General features: G+C 32.8%; 1 protein-coding gene across 1 annotated transcript in view; it reads right to left on the reverse strand.

Moving 5' to 3' along the window:
• LOC132715970 (uncharacterized) overlaps positions 1–23,054 on the reverse strand; it is a 124,126-nt gene that overhangs the window by 86,242 nt on the left and 14,830 nt on the right. Inside the window, exons 9-19 of the mRNA XM_060699086.1 lie at positions 20,675–20,775; positions 16,361–16,547; positions 15,709–15,820; positions 13,248–13,444; positions 11,494–11,617; positions 10,550–10,710; positions 9,667–9,760; positions 5,749–5,921; positions 4,522–4,699; positions 4,006–4,151; positions 1,238–1,379 (exon numbers count right to left, since the gene is read on the reverse strand). Coding sequence (XP_060555069.1) covers positions 1,238–1,379; positions 4,006–4,151; positions 4,522–4,699; positions 5,749–5,921; positions 9,667–9,760; positions 10,550–10,710; positions 11,494–11,617; positions 13,248–13,444; positions 15,709–15,820; positions 16,361–16,547; positions 20,675–20,775 — 1,615 coding nt within the window. The remainder of the gene's footprint in view (positions 1–1,237; positions 1,380–4,005; positions 4,152–4,521; positions 4,700–5,748; positions 5,922–9,666; positions 9,761–10,549; positions 10,711–11,493; positions 11,618–13,247; positions 13,445–15,708; positions 15,821–16,360; positions 16,548–20,674; positions 20,776–23,054) is intronic.

Raw genomic sequence — 23,054 nt, forward strand, 5'->3', positions numbered from 1 at the left:
AGACGGGTAATATACACACTAAATTTCCCCGTTGGATACCCCAATTTTTAAACAACTTGCGCTGTGGCGATGCGCGTACGGTTTGATTTTACGCGATGTAAATTCCGATTTACAAGCACTTTTTAACTGTCAAATGATAAATATTTACCAAAATAGAGTAATGATATATATTCTCATCAGTATTGAAAACAAATATGACCTTGTGAAAGCTTGATAATAATTCCAAAAAAGTGCGTTCAACAGACTACTCCTTTTCTCTTGTTTACATTTGTTAGGTTCGAAAGAAATTACGTCATGTATTTATGTGACGTCATGTTGTGGTGAAGGGGTACCCTAAAGGGAATCTTATTTCGACGTTTCATTTGAAGTAGCAATGTTTTATGTTAAAATCGTCTTAACTCGGCAGGGAAGGGTAATAAAATTATTATTTTGGTTTTGGAGTGATATATGTGGATATATTACCTGCCAAGATAAAATATTACCCTCGCCTAACGGCTCGGGTGATATAAAATCTTAGCAGGTAATATATCCACATATATCACTCCAAAACTAAAATAACATATAATGTATAGTCAAACCTGTGTAAAGACAACTTTTGATAATCCTTTATTGATAAAATATAATGAAGAAACCTCTCAGTAAAGACCACTTGTCTAAAAATATCATGATTTGTATTATCCTAAGTTGGTCTCTGTTCACAGGATTTTATTATTATAGTCCAGTATTCAAAACCCAAAACTTTTATACCAGTACTGTATTACTAACAGTGGGGACATAAAAACAGTCATTATTCTGCATCACAATAAGAAACAGTCATTGTAAAATTTTATCAATTTTTATTGCACATCATAACTTATTCTACCACATACTTTTATTGCTTCCAGCAATATTGTTACAATTTTAGAATCTGTGAAAAGAAATAATCAAATAATAACAATAATTAAAAACCTGGATCAAAATATCACCCTTCAATAACCAAGCTTATGTGGTATATGGAAAAAAGATAAATTGTTATTTGCAAAGCAGGATAAATCTATTACACACATTACGCTGATTAAGAATCAAAGCTGTACCATGTAAGTCTGAATTTAAATACATGCAATGTCTTTTTATAGCATATTCACAGACTCCTAAGCATGCATGATCAGCAACAAGATCATTCAGAATTATTATGGAAGTTTAAAGGCCTTCATTAAATGAACTGACCAAAATGACATTATTATCTTGACATCATTACCTGCATAATCGTGCATCTTCTCCGGACAAATCATCCTCCAAAAATATACTAGAGCTGAAGTTTGCAGCCTTCACACAACGTAGGGCAGCGTGATAGTTATCCGTCAAGTCATCTTGTATACATTTGGAATTCCCAAGTTTGTCTACAACATACATTAGATTGTCTTCATTACAGTATGTTTATTTTTTCATTATGGCAAGAATTTGTGGTGGGTGTATATTATAAAACTTTCTAACCCGGTGACTCTCTTTTTATAAAATATAACAAGAGGGCCATGATGGCCCTGAAGTCGCTCACCTGTATATAGGCCCCCAGGGCGGGGCCAGTTTAAACCCCAGGGCTTTTATTTGAACAAACTTGGTAGACACCCATTAGAAGATATTTCACGCTAAACACGCTAGGAACTAGCTCGTTGAGTTTTTAAAAAAAAAGATTTTTTAAGTTTTAACTATACACATATAGTTAAAAGCAATGACACCCTAGGACGGGGCCAGTTTTGACCCCAGGGCTTTTATTTGAACAAACTTTGGAGACACTCACTAGAAGATGTCTCATGCTTGATATCTAAACTCTAGCTATTCTGTTTTTTTTAAAAAAGATTTTTTAGTTTTTGCTATACACATATAAGGAAAATCAATGTCCCCCAGGGCAGGGCCAATTTTGACCCTAACGCTTTATTTGAACAAACTTTGAAGACACTAACTGGAAGATGTTTCATGCTAAATATCTTAACTCTAGCTATTTGGGTTTTTTCAAAGAAGATTTTATAAGTTTTTGCTTTACACATAAATAAAATCAACGATCCCGGGGCAGGGCCAATTTTGACCCAAGGGCTTTTATTTGAAAAAACTTTGTTGACACTCACTAGAAGATGTTTCATGCTTAGTATCTAAACTCTAGCTATTTGTTTTTTTTCAAAGAATTTTTAATTTAAAGTTTTTGCTTTACACATATATGGAAAATCAATGACCCCCGGAGCAGGGCAAATTTTGACCCCAGGGCTCTTATTTGAACAAATTTGGTAGACACCCATTAGAACATGGTTCATGCTAAATATCTTAGCTCTAGCTCTTTGGGTTCTTTAAAAGAAGATTTTATCAGTTTTCACTATATGCATATAAGAAAAATTAATGACCCCCGGGGCGGGGCCAATTTTGACCCTAGGGCTTTTATTTGAACAAATTTGGTAGACACTCATTAGAACATGTTTCATGCTAAATATCTTAGCTTTAGCTATTTGGGTTCTTTAAAAGAATATTTTTAAGTTTTTACTATATGCATATAGGGAAAATCAATGACCCCCTGGGGCTGGGCCAATTTTGACCCCAGGGCTTTTATTTGAACAAACTTGATAGACACCTATTAAGAGATGTTTCATGCTAAATATCTTAGCTCTAGCTCTTTGGGTTCTTTAAAAGAAGATTTTATAAGTTTTAACTATATGCATATAGGGAAAATCAATGACCCCCCGGGCGGGACCAATTTTGACCCCAGGGCTTTTATTTGAACAAACTTGGTAGACACTTATTAGAACATGTTTCATGCTAAATATCTTAGCTCTAACTCTTTTGGTTCTTTAAAAGAAGATTTTTTAAGTTTTTACTATATGCATATAGGGAAAATCAATGACCCCCTGGGGCGGGGCCAATTTTGACCCCAGGGCTTTTATTTGAACAAACTTGGTAGACACCTATAAGAACATGTTTGATGCTCAATATCTTAGCCATAGCTCTTTGAGTTCTTTAAAAGAAGATTTTTTAAGTTTTTACTATATGCATATATAGGGAAAATCAATGACCCCCCCCCCCGGGCGGGGCCAATTTTGACCCCAGGGCTTTTATTTGAACAAACTTGGTAGACACCCATTAGAACAATCATGTTTCATGATAAATATCTTAGCTCTAGCTCATTGGGTTCTTTTAAAGAAGATTTTTTAAGTTTTTACTATATGCATATAAGGAAAATCAATGACCCCCCGGGGCGGGGCCAATTTTGACCCCAGGGCTTTTATTTGAACAAACTTGGTAGACACTCACTAAAAAATGTTTCATGCCAAATATCTAAGCTCTAGCTCTTATGGTTTTTTAAAAGAAGATATTTAAAGTTTTTTCTTTTGGTTGCCATGGCAACCAGAGTTCTGCATGGAATTAAATTCTTTGAACAATTTTTAAAGGTGACCACCAAAGGAACATTCCTGTGAAGTTTGGATGAAATTGGCTTAGTGGTTTATGAGGAGATGTCATTTAAAGTAAAAGTTTACGGACGGACGACGGACGGACACCGGACGGCCAGACACCGGACGAAAAGCGATCACAAAAGCTCACCCTGTCACTTTGTGACAGGTGAGCTAAAAACAGCCAATAAATGAGTAACAAGTAAGTTATAAAGATCATTTTTTCCTAATTTATGGGTAAGAAAATGATGGTATAATGTAGTCATCTGAAGCCTAATATCTTTTATAATTTAGCTTGTTTTAAGTCACACTTTATTACATGTAGATAGACTCATCATTTGAAAGAATTTGTAATCCAAAATCTGAAGGACATAATAAGTATTGCCAGAATTTTCAATCCAAAACCCGAAGAGACTGAATTTGTAATGCAAGAATTTGTTATCCAAAATCTGAAGGCCAGAATGTGTAATGCCAGAATTTGTAATCCAAAATCTGAAGGCCAGAATTTATTGCAATGGTTTAATATGGCTGATTGTTACCTGAAATATATTTTTAGAGGTCAGCTTTTTTAAAATGATTCATATCCCTTGCTTACCTACACACATCTCTTTATCAGAATTAGATATTTCGGGCATGTTGTCTACAGATATGTCTGTGTTTACTAGGTCAACCAATCTGCATTCAACACCAACTGATTCTGAGATATTCCTCTTTGCACATGACATGACTTGTTTAAGATAGCTGCAAAAATAACAATGCAAAAATAACATTACATTATTTTCATGAAATAAGAACTAAAATTCCTTCAAAGAACTCTAAATTACACCAAATATAACTAATTTTGTATTAGTTATGAACAAATAATCGAAAAAAGCTTAGACAGAAAATAAAAATAGTGGTATGAATATTGTCAGAGTGACCAATATTATTACCCTTTCTATATTACATAAACAGGAAGGAATCAATTTTGTAAAATACTAAGCATTCAATAAATTCAAAGTCGTACAGTGAAGTGTGTTGCAGTTCAACGGTGAAAATAGGATTATTAACAATCAAACTTTGGGACTACTTTTTTGTAAAAGTAGTTCCAGCAGTAAGGGGGTAATTTTACCTGCAGGAAGCTGTTGAATCATCAGAATCTTCATCATCTCTATAGGAACAACGATGTTCTACATCTCCGTTATCATTCCTCATCAAACAATTGGATGCGATGTACTGAACGAATGTTCCAGAAGAACAAAGATTTTCACCTAATTTCAGTTCAAGTTCTAGGTTAGATTGTTCATCATCTGAAGAAGATATTAAGCACTGTTATTCACTAAAAATGTTACCTTTTGGTTACAAAAGACATATCAAGAACCTGTCAAACATTTTCTCTAGCAACTGTCATACTTTATTAAGTGGAGCAGGGAGTTAATTATGGCCTAGTATTGAAAGCGTTGACTAAGTTAAAGGGAGAGTGGCCTAGTGTTTAATGTCTACCTCTTAACGAAAGTATCATGGGTTCAGCTCTACCCATGTTCCCTCATATGGTACTAGTACTGTTTAGTTCCAGGAAGCGGACTTAAAAGTGAATTATAAGTTAATATAAGTTTCAAGAACTTGTTTCACGATCAAGCTTAAATATGTGATGTTAAAACTAATCAAGTTTAATCATATTGACATATTTTTCAAAATGGTAATTTTTTTCTCAAATGCAAGATGCAAAAAATATTTGATCGAGATGTTTTTATTTCATTAGAAATACATGCAAACAGTATGATGACACAAGTTGGTACTGGTCTCAACTGTGGAGTTCCGTTGAAATCAGCAGTTTGAACTGTAAAAGCCAGAAAAGATTTTTCTTTTTTTAGCTCTGGCTTCTATTTTGTGCAGCAAAAGCAAACGTGAGAGCAATATGTAAAAGTATTGATTGTATTGATCCATCATGTAAAGTTTCATTGAAATCCCACCAGCAGTTTGACCGGTGAAAGCCAATAAGGTTTTTATTTTTTTAGCTCCTGTCTCCATTTTGTGCAGCAAAAGTAAAACATGCCAAAGGTATGCGCAACAAGTGTTGGTTTTTTGTTAAAATCCTGCCAGCAGTTTGACCTGTGAAAGCCTAACAAGCTGAATATGGATATATGGATGGTGAAAGGCAAAACAACATGTCTCCCAAAAATTTTGAGAGTACTAATTCATGAAACACAAATATAGAAATGATAGTTTAACCAATCCTTATGCTCAAAAAGATATCTTTAATACATAATTATTGATCAAGTAAGTAATACAAGTTAGCTAAATATCTTATTTTTAAAGACTGAGACAAATCTATTTTTACATTCCAAGCACAGGTTACCTGAGAGGCACATATCAATGCCAGTAGTTGAATTGATGAGGCCTAAATTGTATTTGTCCATCTTAATCATCTCCATGATCCTCGATACTGTACAATCAACCTCTTTCTTGAACAAACCATCTATGGCAAGGCATGATACTAGCTTTCTGAACTTCATTCTTCCTTTCTCGTCACTGAAAGAAATATTATACTCTCATGTTGGGCAGTGTTTGAGAAAGAGGTGTGTAGAGGTAGACATGATACAGAACTCAAATCCTAATTTGGAGGTAATTGGTTTGAATCTCTCTTGAAGTCAAGCCCTGAGGCCACATGTTCACAAAGATTTAAGGATCAAGATCAGGATCAAATTTAAAACTCTAATATTCTTCATTGTTTATCCTCATAGATTAAATATCTAATTATAAATTTGATAATACTGGACTTGTAATAGCAAGTTTATGAAATTTTAGAATAAATTTATTGCTATTTTGGCAAGATAAGGGCATTTTACAGCTGATCACAATTTTGATCTTGATCCTAAAATTGATCCTCATTTTGATCCAATATTTTTGTATTTTTTCTGTTATTTGTTGACTTTATCCCAAAATAGTTTGTCACTTTGTAAATCAGCAGAATTAACCATTTAATTCTAGCAAAACACGATTAATGTTAGGAACATAAAAACAACGAAAATAGTTTAATTAACCCTTTCACTGCCATAGGGACGGCTTATGACGCCCCTGTTATTTTCGGTATATTTGACGGCTTTTAGCCTTTTCTATAATAATAATTTTGATTATAATAATTTAATAATAATGATAATAATTATTAAAAAATATAAAGAAAATTATACCATCGACAATTATTATCATTATACTAACATATTTGGAAACATATATAATTATTATAATACTAATAACAAATATTTATAATTATATTAATTAATAATATAATAATTTCTTAGAAAACCCTCTGGCAAATAGGTGATCAATAAAACAATAAACCTCTCTCAGAAAAAACCACTTATACGGTATAATTATACTGATATTTTCTAGTAAAAAATTCACTCATTATTACCTGCAGTTAAAGGGACTAGTAAATAAATCTCTCATTATTACCTGCAGTTAAAGTGACTAGTAAATAAATATTTCAATATTACCTGCAGTTAAAGGGACTAGTAAATAAATCTCTCATTATTACCTGAAGTTAAACGGACTAGTAAATAAATCTCTCATTATTACCTGCAGTTAAAGGGACTAGTAAATAAATCTCTCATTATTACCTGCAGTTAAAGGGACTAGTAAATAAATCTCTCATTATTACCTGCAGTTAAACAGACTAGTAAATAAATATTTCATTATTACCTGCAGTTAAAGGGACTAGTAAATAAATCTCTCATTATTACCTGCAGTTAAAGGGACTAGTAAATAAATCTCTCATTTTTACCTGCAGTTAAAGGGACTAGTAAATAAATCTCTCATTATTACCTGCAGTTAAAGGGACTAGTAAATAAATCTTTCATTATTACCTGTAGTTAAAGGGACTAGTAAATAAATCTCTCATTATTTAATTTACCTGCAGTTAAAGGACTAGTAAATAAATCTCTCATTATTACCTGCAGTTAAAGGGACTAGTAAATAAATCTCTCATTTTTACCTGCAGTTAAAGGGACTAGTAAATAAATCTCTCATTTTTACCTGCAGTTAAAGGGACTAGTAAATAAATCTCTCATTTTTACCTGAAGTTAAACGGACTAGTAAATAAATCTTTCATTATTACCTGTAGTTAAAGGGACTAGTAAATAAATCTCTCATTATTTAATATTACCTGCAGTTAAAGGGACTAGTAAATAAATCTCTCATTATTGACTGAGTAAATAAAATCTCTCATTTTTACCTGCAGTTAAAGGACTAGTAAATAAAATCTCTCATTATTACCTGCAGTTAAAGGACTAGTAAATAAATCTCTTCATTTTTACCTGCAGTTAAACGGACTAGTAAATAAATCTCTCATTATTACCTGCAGTTAAAGGGACTAGTAAATAAATCTCTCATTTTTACCTGCAGTTTAAACGGACTAGTAAATAAATCTTTCATTATTACCTGCAGTTAAAGGGACTAGTAAATAAATTTCTCATTATTACCTGCAGTTAAAGGGACTAGTAAATAAATCTCTCATTTTTACCTGCAGTTAAAGGGACTAGTAAATAAATCTCTCATTATTACCTGCAGTTAAACGGACTAGTAAATAAATCTCTCATTATTACCTGCAGTTAAACGGACTAGTAAATAAATCTCTCATTATTACCTGCAGTTAAACGGACTAGTAAATAAATCTCTCATTTTTAACTGCAGTTAAACGGACTAGTAAATAAATCTCTCATTATTACCTGCAGTTAAACGGACTAGTAAATAAATCTCTCATTATGACCTGCAGTTAAACTGACTAGTAAATAAATCTTTCATTATTACCTGAAGTTAAAGGGACTAGTAAATAAATCTCTCATTATTACCTGCAGTTAAAGGGACTAGTAAATAAATCTCTCATTATAAACCGGCAGTTAAACGGACTATTAAATAAATCTCTCATTATTACCTGCAGTTAAACGGACTACTAAATAAATCTCTCATTATTACCTGCAGTTAAACGGACTAGTAAATAAATCTCTCATTTTTACCTGCAGTTAAACGGACTAGTAAATAAATCTCTCATTATTTACCTGCAGTTAAACGGACTAGTAAATAAATCTCTCATTATTACCTGCAGTTAAACGGACTAGTAAATAAATCTCTCATTTTTACCTGCAGTTAAACGGACTAGTAAAAAAATCTCTCATTATTACCTGCAGTTAAACGGACTAGTAAATAAATCTCTCATTATTACCTGCAGTTAAAGGGACTAGTAAATAAATCTTTCATTATTACCTGCAGTTAAAGGGACTAGTAAATAAATCTCTCATTATTACCTGCAGTTAAACGGACTAGTAAATAAATCTCTCATTATTACCTGAAGTTAAAGGGACTAGTAAATAAATCTCTCATTATTACCTGCAGTTAAAGGGACTAGTAAATAAATCTCATTATTACCTGCAGTTAAAGGGACTAGTAAATAAATCTCTCATTATTACCTGCAGTTAAAGGGACTAGTAAATAAATCTTTCATTATTACCTGCAGTTTAACGGACTAGTAAATAAATCTCTCATTATTACCTGCAGTTAAAGGGACTAGTAAATAAATCTCTCATTTTTACCTGCAGTTAAAGGGACTAGTAAATAAATCTCTCATTATTACCTGCAGTTAAAGGGACTAGTAAATAAATCTCATTATTACCTGCAGTTAAAGGGACTAGTAAATAAATCTCATTATTACCTGCAGTTAAAGGGACTAGTTAATAAATCTCTCATTATTACCTGCAGTTAAAGGGACTAGTTAATAAATCTCTCATTATTACCTGCAGTTAAAGGGACTAGTAAATAAATCTCATTATTACCTGCAGTTAAAGGGACTAGTAAATAAATCTTTCATTATTACCTGCAGTTAAAGGGACTAGTAAATAAATCTTTCATTATTACCTGCAGTTAAACGGACTAGTAAATAAATCTCTCATTATTACCTGCAGTTAAAGGGACTAGTAAATAAATCTCTCATTTTTACCTGCAGTTAAAGGGACTAGTAAATAAATCTCTCATTATTACCTGCAGTTAAAGGGACTAGTAAATAAATCTCTCATTATTACCTGCAGTTAAAGGGACTAGTAAATAAATCTCTCATTTTTACCTGCAGTTAAAGGGACTAGTAAATAAATCTCTCATTATTACCTGCAGTTAAACGCACTAGTAAATAAATCTCTCATTATTACCTGCAGTTAAAGGGACTAGTAAATAAATCTCTCATTTTTACCTGCAGTTAAAGGGACTAGTAAATAAATCTCATTATTACCTGCAGGTAAAGGGACCAGCATAATAATCATGTCTCATACAATCACCATGTACGCTGTCAATTATGTTGTTCGCACTACATACTGGTTTGTGTTCTAGAAAATAAAAAATGTTTTTCAAAGAAATTTACAAAATAGGTTTATTATACATTTTTTCTAAAATCTTCCATTAAACTGTATAAAACTTAACAAAATTGATTTAATAGGTTTCAAGTCTCATTAGCATTTTTACTGTTATAATATTATGAGGACTTGCAAGTTTTCCTGATGGAGGTAAAGCAATGCATTAGTGCAGGCACAAATGTCAGGCGCTGCGAAGAATCATGGACCTTTGGTAGGCTACCACAATTTGAGAAACAAATGGTTAATTATATAGTACAGTAAGAATATTCAGTTACATTGTTCTATATTATGACATTTTAGAAATCAAAAGTATATGCGTGAAGGTTGCTTTAAGTGCGTATGCAACTAAAGAATGAGTACATGTACTTAATGATATAGAAAATGAACTGTATAATCTGCATAATTATATGAACTTAAAAAGGAAACCTTGAATTATATGATTATTTGAACAAAATATAGTGTTTTGTAAGCCATTTCAGACAAAATGCCAACAGTTTAATATAAAATGCCAATAATTCAATATAAAATGCCAACAGTTCAATATAAAATGCCAATAATTCAATATAAAATGCCAACAGTTCAATATAAAATGCCAATAATTCAATATAAAATGCCATCAGTTCAATATAAAATGCCAATAATTCAATATAAAATGCCAACAGTTCAATAAAAAATGCCAATAATTCAATATAAAATGCCAACAGTTCAATAAAAAATGCCAATTATTCAATATAAAATGCTGACATAACAAAAACTACCAACCAGCACAAATCCAGTTGTTAAAATATCTTGGACCGTTGGACACTTCTGTGCGGTCATCCATTAATTTATTCATCAAGTGTTCATCTATGTCTTGGAAACCACATCGCGCTCCATTGTCTCGTAACTTTGTTGCCATACAGAATGATAGATCATAGAATTTTCTGGAAAAAAAAAAATCAACAAATAACAAAATTAAAACAACAGCACAAAATGGGTGTAAACACACATCTCTTTACAACACAAACAACGATCGATAGCCAATTTTTATAACAATATATCTTAATTAACAGAATGCTAAACTATTCTCAGTGGATGATAGTTAAAAAAGAGCCAGGAACATGTAGACATTTTGTTCGTTCAAAAAGGGGCATTATTCTGTCAAAATCCATGTTTGAAAAAAAAACACACAAAAAATGCATAAATTCAATATACATGTAGTGTGACGCTGAATAGTCAAGATAAAAAAGGACATAACTCCTTTAAGTTCTGCTTACAGGACAATACCCCTTGTCTTACAGCTTTGTATTGTCATGATTTCCAGGTATTTCAGGTTTAAAGATGATATCTGTCACAATTGTTACATCATTCTAGGTAATAAACAATTTTGACAAAAATACCAACAACCCTCCAGAATAATCCCCCTTGTTTAGCAAATGTGCTTTTATAAGTTATCATAATATACAAGAAATTCAAGTTTCGTGTTGATATTTTCATAGGTTTAAAATCATTCTACTAAATATGCACCAAAAACTGTAGCTTTCAGGATAATGCCCCTTGTCTTACAACTGCACCTTGTGATGATAAGCAAGTATACCAGGTTTCATATTGATACCTTTAAAATTGTTTGAGTGATGCGCTACAAGAAAATTTTTGCAGCAGTCATAATGGAACTCTACATTACAGTCATACACTATCATTATATTTCCTTTTCAAAAGAGGTTTACCTGCAATTTTTAGAATCCGAAATATCCAGCGTATTTGGGAATGGAAATTGAGACTGACATTGATTGTAAGCTTCTTCTCTCATGTCATCATCAAAACAGGGGTTCACATCTGTATCATAATCCGCTGTGTGAAAAAAACAAAACTTTAGCGTCATTTAAAAAATTTTTTCAATAACAAAAAATGATAAAATGGTCATTTTTCAAACACATATTTGATTGAAGTTACCATACTTAAGTGACTAACAGTAACTTCCCTGAAACAGTATTTACTGTACCAGTACTGATTTGAAACAGTACTTATTGTACCAGTGCTGACCTGAATTAGTATTTATTGTACTAGTACTGACCTGAAACAGTACTTATTGTACCAGTAACTTCCCTGAAACAGTACTTACTGTACCAGTACTGACCTGAAACAGTACTCATTGTACCAGTACTGACCTGAAACAGTACTCATTGTACCAGTACTGACCTGACACAGTACTTACTGTACCAGTTCTGACCTGAAACAGTACTCATTGTACCAGTTCTGACCTGACACAGTACTTACTGTACCACTATTGACCTGTTTTCCCTCAATTCATCTCTGAACATAATGTTATTTAAACAGAAGTGAATGGGTTTAGTGTCATTTAAGGAATTATTCAAGAATGCTACATATAAAAATGTCCAGCCATGAACTCAAATCTCATTCACTTGTGCTTAAAGGGCCTCAATGTTCTTCCTTTGGGCCTAAACTGATATGCATTACATAAATATTGAAATGTCGCAAATAATTGGTTGTCAACAATGGAGAATGAAAATAGGACATACTTCATTTGTGGCAAAACATTTTAAGAGCAGCAGACATTTTCACAAAAAATCTTACGACAATTTTTTGTCGTAAGAGAAATCTTACGATAAATCTCCTTTTCACAAAAAATCTTAAGAAAATCTTAAGTGCAAAATCTGTCGTAACTTTACGATAGGTCTTCCCCGTTCGTAAGTGTATTTTTTTCTCTCTTAAGGGTAAAATATCATGTAGCTCTTACCTAAACTGAATAAAAACAAAACGTTGGAGGACAAATAAATATTAAGCAAACAGTATGCTACAAATAACATTGAGGTATAATTATTTTTCAACATAAACATTGGTGATGTCATGACTTGATGACGTCACGATGGAGAGGGTTATGAATAGTTTAAATGTGAACTTTACTGTAGTATTATTGAAAACTTGTAATTTGTACAATTGGTGAGTTCGATTTCATTGCCAGCATGTACTAGTAGTACCTTTTTATTTATTAATAACATAGTAGACCTTCTTTCTGAATCTTTTAGATATATATAATTATCTTCAATCAAGATATAAATTATATCAGTTTGAATCCTTTTTTTGTTCTTATTGAAATTTGATTGTGTACAATAGATATTTCAAGCTCTTGATTACTTGATTTTAAAACCGGAATCAAATATAGAGCATGCACATCACTATTAAATGAACATTGCTAGGGATGTTTTTGTCGTAAGATTTATCGTAAGTGAAATTTTTATCTTAAGATAAAATTTTAACTTACGAGTGGCTTTGTGAAAATGACTTAAGATTTAACTTACGATTATCGTAAGTGAAAAACTTAAGATAAATCGTAAGATTTTTTGTGAAAATGTCTGCTGAACTTGAAAAATGAACACAAAAAATTTATTTCAAGGAAGCAAAAACAAATGATTAAAAGATTTAAATGTGGAATGAAAAGAAAAAAAAGAGTAATACTTACGGCATTTGTCCGAATCATACATCTTCAGTTTATCAAGATTTCTCTGATTTACATCCATATTTTCCATTTCAGTCTCGATATATGGTATCACAGAGTCCTTTAGCATGTCATCCGACATTTCACAGTCATAAGAGGTATCACGATTTTGAATCTTTCTGAATTTGTTTTCCACACATTCGAAGAAATCAAAAACAAATCTGTTGCCATGAAATAGAAAAATAGAAACCTTGTTAGATCAGTGTAAGTTGCATGATACAACAATATGAAGTGAATAAATAAACATATTACATTCATAGTGACAGCTTACATTTGCAAAATGGAATTGCCCTTATTCATATTTGAAAGTTTCAGGAAATTCAGAATAAAAAGAATGATTTGAGCGGCAAAAGTAGAGAATGGTCTGAAGGCAAATAAGTACAAAGTGGCATTGCTTGGTTAGCTTTTATACTGCATGGAAGGAATTTATCATGTTTATGCAATTGACACATTTAGAATTTAACCCTTACTCTGTGATTACATTAGCTTTAGCCACCAATAGACTGTTATCTGACATTAACTTTTCATCCCGATATCCCTAAAACTGATAAATGGGCAATTTTCGTAACTAAAAGTTGGACAAGTCCATTTTAAGAATTTCAGAAGATTAGCAATTTAAATACAGTGTAGAAGATACAACATTCTAACACGACCCGCATTTTTCCCTATTGAACATAGAAGAAAAGAAAGTGTGTGTTATTATGCAACAGATGCACAGTTTGACGTTCTATATTTAGACATGTGACATAATCATTATACATGTGACGTAACCACTAAAAATCCGACGCACTGAAAATAAGTACGGAAACAAATCAGGCACAATTTTGCTTATCTATCAAGTACTGCAACATTTATTTGTTGATGTCATGTTAGAATCGAAATAATATATCCAAATCAGTGCTTTTATTGCTTGATAACATCACTGTTTGTCGTTCGAATGCGCATCATTATATCACTCTGGCTACGCCCTCGTGATATAATTCCTCGCATCCGAACTCCAAACAGTGATGTTATTGAGTGATAAAATCACTGTTTGGGATATATTATTTCTTAAATATAAGGCCTGTGCAGATGGCATGACCAGACAGGTTGACCTAGATCTACGCTGGTATCAAAGGCATTATATGTTTCTTTATCACATACCCGCGCCGTTTTTGCGGCTCCGGAAAAAATGGTATTGCATTGCCATACATATGTTTTAATGTGACATCACTTGCGTGATATAAACATAGTATTAAGATGCGCTAATTATTAGCATACACTATAGGTGCATAAATGAAAAATTTAAACGGTCTATACAGTTAACTCTTGATAAGTCAAAGCCTTACTAGAAATTCCATGTCAGTCGAAGAATTTCTAAAGTCCTGTCAAATTTCATTCTTTTTCTTTGTACTTAAACTCCGCTTAAGTCAAATTTTAACTTACTGAGACTTCTGTTTGGTCAAAGGAGTTTTTGGTCCTATCAATTAAAGTCCAACATATTCTCATTTCAATTAGTCAAAGTGTGCAAACAGCCGACTGATCAATGGTCAGCAACATCAAGGTGAGATGTTGTCACTCAGGAAGCGCACTCAATGGTTCACATTCGCCAAGGTAATTAACATAAAATTATTGTTGTTTAGTTAAAAGTGTTATTGTGCTTCTATAGTAATGAGTGCTTATTGTAAACATGTGTTTAATATTATAACTGATGAATACTGACCAACTTGGATTTGCATTTATGTAATTGCTATGAATGTTTGTGTTTATGTTCCACTATTCATACACATATGTTAAATTTTAAATAATATCTTTCTGTTCATCTATAATTTGAACTTGTAAGTGATTGACCGTAATTTCAACGCTTAAATTAGCACATTGCCGTTATCAACAATAACAAACCTACTACTTTGGACATTCAATCAGGCACATGTACATGTACGAAAGTGAATGTAATGGCAGCAATGCCATGGTATTCGAATTCCATTCTCTAGAACTAAGATGCCTAGTCCCTTGAAATTTAAGATATCGAGAGTCAACTGTATTTTGGTATGTGATAAATGGAATATTAAATTTGTGTAAGTTTGATACAAATTCAATGAATTTATTGAACTCGTTGAATAAAATAATATTTTGCTCGCCAGAGGCTCCCATAATGTAATTTTATTCGACAAGTTCAATAAATTCAGTATTAAACTTACACTCATTCAATATCCTCTATGTCCAATTAGATATAGGAAATAGATATCAATTTTAAGTGCATTGTTGTAGAATAATGCACTGTTTCAGTTCAAATGCCTAGAAATATAATCATGAAGGCCAATTACCTTAATGATTAATTACAAAGCATTTGAATGATAAATTGTGCATTATTTTACTAAAATGCAAGAAATTTTTTTAAAAAATTAAGAAGAAGGATAAGTATTCTGTGGGAAACAGGCCTTACCCGCATTTCCTGTATTCTTGATCACTCCAGCGCGCTGCATCCGTTAAACATTTTAGCCCGAAATTCTTTGACAACTCTTCATTATTACACCAGTCGATTCCTTGTTGATCCACTGAATATTTGTGAAAAAAGATTCATAAATAAAAAAACTATTATATTTCATCAAATATCTTAGAAAATAAAGATTTTGGAAATGTTGAAACAATCATGCTGAATGGCAAGCCAACAGTTTATTTCAAAGTTTTCTGAAAGATAACTAAAATAATACACTAGAAGATATTTTACATTTGAATTGGATGAAATTTCAAGCTTTAAAAAAAAAATCTGTCAGTCAATAGGACAGCTTGATTGTCTATTTTTAGTGCTCAATAGTAAAACAAGAGCCTTACTAATCTTTAATTTTCTACGTTCAAAAAGGTCCATAATCCTGTCAAAATCCATATTCCAATTATGGAAGGTGCCTCTGACAGTGACATTAAATAAAGCTCTCAATTAAGTGTGTTAAGTTTCATCCTGCTTTCATTCACAATATTGTAGATACCAACTTGCAACAAAGAAAACTAACAGAACCAAACCAATCAAAAGCCTTAAAGTGACAATTTTTGGCGGGAAAGCCTTGCAGTAAGACTACATTAACAACATTATATCTCACCATTTGTGACTCTTATATTTGCTTTCAAAAAATTGTTGTCATCTGACTCTCGCTTTCTTCTAACAATAGTATTTAAGTCATTATAGATATTGTTTTCTATGGTGTAAACATCTTCGTCGGTATAGAAACGTCCAATAGTGCGGAACTTTTGATATCTGCAATACTCCTGTTTTTTCTCAAAGTTAGCCTTAAAATACAAAATCAATTTCATTAAAATTTTAAGGGTTTTTTTTGTGTTTTTTTTGCATTATCAAAGAAATACAGTCAAACCCCTGTAGAGTGGCCCTGTATAGAGCGATGACCTCTTTACAAGGACAATAACATTTCTGATTCTTAGGAAATTTTACATTCAAGTATTGAAAAATCTTACCACCTGCATCTAACACTTTGGAAAAAAAACATAATTGCTAATGCTCCATCAGATATGCATGTATGATATGTACAGCCCATTTTTCTTTATACATAATATTAATATTTTTTTAGTTTGGCCATGTAGGAAGTTATAAGCTTATGAAGCTGCTCTAAAACCTGTTCCTGGAACCAATTAGTTCTGAGAAATGAACGTTAAATTTCCTTCTAAATGAAACAAAGGGATTTGAACCAACAGCTAAAGATCCTGAGATTATTGGTCCAACTTGTTTACCACTGGGCCATGCAACCACATTTTGCACATTGGGGATATTGAATAAGTGTAGATTTAATACTAAATTTATTAAATGAGTTGAATAAAATCATATTGTGTGATCCTCTGGCAAGCACAATATTGTTTTATTCAACAAGTTCAAAAAATTTAGTATCAAATCTTCAAAAATATAAATATTCTATTTATTACTTATCTAAAATGAGAACATTTTATAATTAAACAAGAACGTGTTTGTTAAACACAAATGCCCCCGGCTCAGATTCTTGTCAGTAGCAATACTTCAAAAAATGTTTACCCGTTCACTCAGTTATGGACAGAAAAATCGCCAAAAAATTGTAAGTTTTATAGCGTGACCAAGTCATGGCATTTTGTAATTGTGAAAAATATAAGTTGCCAAGTCATTGCTCTGACTTATGAAGTTGAAAAATATTTAACTTTATGCAAGTTAGACTCCTAACAAATATGAAATACATCGGCTGTATGGGCAAAAGTGTAAAAATCTATTTTGAGCTCTGGTGACCTTGACCAAACTGACCCCTTACTCTATCCAAAAGAAGAATACCATGTAAGTTATCTTCCTACCAAATATGAAATACATCTGTCAATAAATAAAGGCTGTATGGGCAAAAGTGTAAAAATCTATTTTTAGCACTTGTGACCTTGACCCAACTGACCCCTTACTCCATCCAAAGGAAGAATACCATGCAAGTTATCTTCCTACCAAATATGAAATACAACTGTCAATAAACAAGCAATTATCATAGTATTGCAAGCAATCCATAAGTCCCCTACCGGTAAGGGCCAAAGCAACATTCTGAAGGGCCATTGGCCATTCACCTAGGTTCCTATTTTATGTAAATTTGTTAAAAAAGTTCTTTAAAAGTGATCACAGGAAACAGTTTTTATGTACAGACAGACGGACTGAAGGACACTCTAAAGTTATTTTTTAAACATCCCTGTTATCAAAATATAACATTTTTAAAATCCTTTCATGATTGAAGAAGTTTGAGTAAAAATTACCAATTTCTCAAAAAAAAAGTCTAAGTTCAAAAGGGGCATAATTCTGGAAATAGTCTTGCTAGAGTATTGAACACTCACAAATGTTAAGTGACAATAAGAAACATTTATATGAAGTTTGAAGTAGATACATTCAGAAAAAGAAGTTATTAAAAAAAAACAATGGTTTTTCACAAATTTTAAGTTCAAGGGAGGTAATTCTGATAAATTTTGTGCTAGAGTTGTAAACCTTGTCACATATGATGTGGTTGATGACAAGCAACTTATATTTAAAGTTTGAAGAAAATACCTTAAGAAATAAAGAACTTATAGCGAAAAAACTAGAATCAGAAATCTTGAAATTCAGTCTATTTGTTGCCATAGCAACCAGAGTTTTCAACATAGGAAGATAAAAAAGGATGTGCATAATTTCCATACTGCCATCTACCCATATGTCAAGTTTCATAAACATATTTTCAGTCCTTTTTGTGTTATCACTGGATCCAGGTTATGTGTAAAATTTGCCATATTTTCAGTCTATTTGTTGCCATAGCAACCAGAATTTTCAACATAGGAAGTAAAGAAAAAGACGTGCATGATCTCCATACTGCCATCTATCCATATATCAAGTGTCATAAAAATATTTTCAGTACTTTTTGCGTTATCGCGGGATCCAGGTTATGTGTAAAATTTGCCATATTTTCAGTCTATTTGTTGCCATAGCAACCAGAATTTTCAACATAGGAAGAAAAGAAAAAGACGTGCATAATCTCCATACCGCCATCTATCCATATATCAAGTTTCATAAAAATATTTTCAGTACTTTTTGCGGTATCGCGGGATCCAGGTTATGTGTAAAATTTGCCATATTTTCAGTCTATTTGTTGCCATAGCAACCAGAATTTTCAACATAGTAAGAAAAGAAAAAGACGTGCATAATCTCCATACCGCCATCTATCCATATATCAAGTTTCATTAAAATATTTTCAGTACTTTTTGCGTTATCGCGGGATCCAGTTTTGTGGACGGACGGACTGACGGACGGACAGACGGACGGACGGACGGACGGACGGACAGACGGAGGGTAAACCTAAAGTCCCCTCCGGTAAACCGGTAGGGGACTAATAAAAGCTGTATGGGCAAAAATGTAAAAATCTATTTATAGCACAAGTGACCTTGACCCACTGATCCCTACCCCAATCAAAAGGATGAATACCATGCAAGTTATCTTCCTACCAAATATAAAATAAATCGGTCACTTAATAAAGGCTGTATGAGCAAATGTGTAAAAATCTCTTTTTAGCACTGGTGACCTTCACCCAACTGACCACTAACTAACTCCATCAAAGTTTATGTTTCTATCAATTATAAATAACATCTGTCTATAGAATAAGTTCAATACACCTGTAAAAATGTAAAAATCTATTTTTAACATTGGTGACCTTGACATTGGTAACATTGACCTTGACCCAAATGACCCCATACTACACCCAAAGAAGGAGGTGTTTGTATTAAACTAAGACATCAACTAAAAAATAAAGGCTGTATGAGCAAAAAGGTTTATATTTATTTTTTAAACCAGTGACCTTGACCGTAGAGACCGCTTACTCAAAAAAAAATTAGAGGATCATCAAAGGTATCCACCTACTAATATGAAAGATATCATTAAAGAAATTAAGCAATTAGGAGAAATTTAAGATAAATCCAACTTGCCGAAATAGGTTAACCAGACAAGGCCCTATTTTCAAAGTGAAAAAAGGGAAATAACTATGAAATATGGATGACACAGTTATATAACTTGGCAATATCATGTACTTTGTATTGATAAGTAAGTGTGGAAATTATAAAGCCATTAGTATAGATAGAACTTAAGATATTTCCAACTTGCCGTTTTAGGTTAACCATTATTCATTTTCTAAGTGCTGAAAAGGGCAATAACTTGGTAAATATCAAAGCCAGAGTTATGAAACTTGCCCAGATCATGTACTTTGTATTGATCAGTAAGTGTGTAAACTTAGAAGCCATTTGTACAGGTAGAACTTAAGAAAAATCCAACTTGAAGTTCTAGGTTAACCTCGTACAGACAGACGGACGGACGGTTCAATTACTATATGCCCGGGGGCATAAAAAAATATTTGAGCAGCGTCATGACAAAACCAACATAGTGGGTTTGCGACCAGCATTGATCCAGACCAGCCTGTGCATCTGCGCAGTCTGATCAGGATCCATTCTGTTTGCTATCAGCTCTACTTGTAATAGGGTTTGTAAGCGAACAGCATGGATCCTAATCAGACTGCGGGGATGCGCAGGCTGGTCTGGATTCATGCCGGTTGCAAACCCATTATGTTGGTTTTGTCATGACGCAGCTCATTTTTTGTTGATACGCCAATGTGTAATACTGTTTGCTGTTTGTATGTAATGCAAAAGACCTCAAATCATAGTGTTAAATACGGAAGTGTAATATATACGTTTTATGAAATGGTTTTATTACACTCATGTTATGTGGTTTATGTGATGAAGTTATGTTATAGTAATAAAAATGAAATTGAAAACTTCAGGCATTTTTCTACAAGTTTGTCTATCATAAACACTTAAATCTTACAAATCAAAAATTAAAAACATTGAAATTTTTAAAATGTAATTTGGATAATTTCAAAGAAACAAAAGATACTTACCAATTTTGCAAGAGCATTTTCAAGTCTAGTTTGATATTCTGTAAATGCAGGAATGGTTTTGTCACATTCGGGAAGTTCTACAGTAATTGCCACCTCTAACACTAAAATAAAAAAAAAATATAGAAAAGATATCATGGTTACAATGCAATTTTTTATTATTTACTTCATGGAATCATTTAAGTTTTCTTTTCTTATTTTCATTGGGTTTTAATGTAGAATACAATAAGTATAGGCCACATGGCTACTTTCCAGCTTTACTGGAGGTGGAAAACCTCAGGTGCCCCTTTGTGCATTATTTCAAGCACCTATGTAGAACCATCAAAATACCATTAACTAGCTTGATAGAACATGAAAGAATTCAAAGACACTTTTGCGGATCAAAATCATTTTTGCTAGCACCCAAGAAACCTCAATAGAAAGAACATTGAATTAGTAATTGGTCATACAAGGGGAGAAAAACATTCGAGGGCAAAGGCTTTCAGTCTGTAAAAAAACAAACAATAAAGTTAGGTGGAAACACCTTCGCAAACCACTAATCTTTTGTGCAGGTTATCTTTCTTTAAATTAGGAGGAATGAAAACACACTCAATTTCAAAAAAAAAAAAGCAGAATGAACAAATACTTACAAAATATAAGAATTTATATGCAAGACTGACCAAAAGTATATCTCCTTATTGTTAACCCATTACCCAATATACACGCCTTTTTCACACCCCCCCCCCCTTTTATTGTTGTCTCAAATGGTGAAAAAATGCCTTATTTTGGCCCCAAACACTTATTTTTGTTTGAGAAATGTTGTTTAAAAAGGTGACCACTTTTTCAAAGAGGCCCCCAACCAAAAGATACATCAGGGGGCTGCCAGAAGGGGGATGTGCCGCCTTCTGTTTGGGGACTTGTGAGAGGCTAAAAATGACCCCAGATCGACCGTAAGGTAATGTGTAACCAATGCTGAAAAGCATTTGACCCTATCTCAATCCGCTGAGAAGTTGCAGCACTTTGAAATCAATTTTGATGGAAAACTAGAAATGTGTCCATAGGACACGGGTGCCCCCACCGCGCCACTGTTCTGTCAATCTTTTTACTAAGTCAAGGGAAATAACTCTACAAATACTGGATAAATCCACAAGCGAAACCCCAGGTGCAAATCTAAATATGCTGAGCAACCTGCCCATAAGGTTTAATGACTATGTCAAATCCTTTTTCAGTAACTTGAGACACAAGTTGAAAATTGCAAAAATTTTCTAAGTGAAGGGCTCTAAAAATACTAAATACATCCAGACGAAAATCCCTGGTACACAACTGCACATGCTGATCAATATTCCTGTAAAGTTACATGACTCTAAGTCAAATACTTTTTGAGTTACATGCGACACAAGTTGAAAATTGCAAAATTTTACTAAGTCAAGGGCAATAACTCTGAAAATACTAAAAATATCCACACGAAAATACCCAGGTGCACAACAACACATGCTGATCAACATTCCTGTAAAGTTTCATGACTCTAGGTCAAATACTTTTTGAGTTACATGCGACACAAGTTGAAAATTGCAAAATTTTACTAAGTCAAGGGCAATAACTCTAAAAATACTAAAAATATCCACACGAAAATACCCAGGTGCACAACTACACATGCTGATCAACATTTCTGTAAAGTTTCATGACTCTAGGTCAAATACTTTTTGAGTTACATGCGACACAAGTTGAAAATTGCAAAATTTTACTAAGTCAAGGGCAATAACTCTAAAAATACTAAATATATCCACACAAAAATACCCAGGTGCACAACTACACATGCTGATCAACATTCCTGTAAAGTTTCATGACTCTAGGTCAAATACTTTTTGAGTTACATGCGACACAAGTTGAAAATTGCAAAATTTTACTAAGTTAAGGGCAATAACTCTAAAAATACTCAAACGAATCCACACGAAGGTACCCAGGTGCACAACTACACATGCTGATCAACATTCTTGTAAAGTTTCATGACTCTAGGTCAAATACTTTTTGAGTTACATGCGACACAAGTTGAAAATTGCAAAATTTTACTAAGTCAAGGGCAATAACTCTAAAAATACTAAAAATATCCACACGAAAATACCCAGGTGCACAACTACACATGCTGATCAACATTCCTGTAAAGTTTCATGACTCTAGGTCAAATACTTTTTGAGTTACATGCGACACAAGTTGAAAATTGCAAAATTTTACTAAGTCAAGGGCAATAACTCTAAAAATACTAAAAATATCCACACGAAAATACCCAGGTGCACAACTACACATGCTGATCAACATTCCTGTAAAGTTTCATGACTCTAGGTCAAATACTTTTTGAGTTACGTGCGACACAAAAGTGAACGGACGGACGGAAGGACGGACGGAA

The sequence above is a fragment of the Ruditapes philippinarum genome, unplaced genomic scaffold (genome assembly GCF_026571515.1).
Source record: "Ruditapes philippinarum isolate M1 unplaced genomic scaffold, ASM2657151v2 ctg163_1_1_1_1, whole genome shotgun sequence".
Taxonomy (NCBI): domain Eukaryota; kingdom Metazoa; phylum Mollusca; class Bivalvia; order Venerida; family Veneridae; genus Ruditapes; species Ruditapes philippinarum.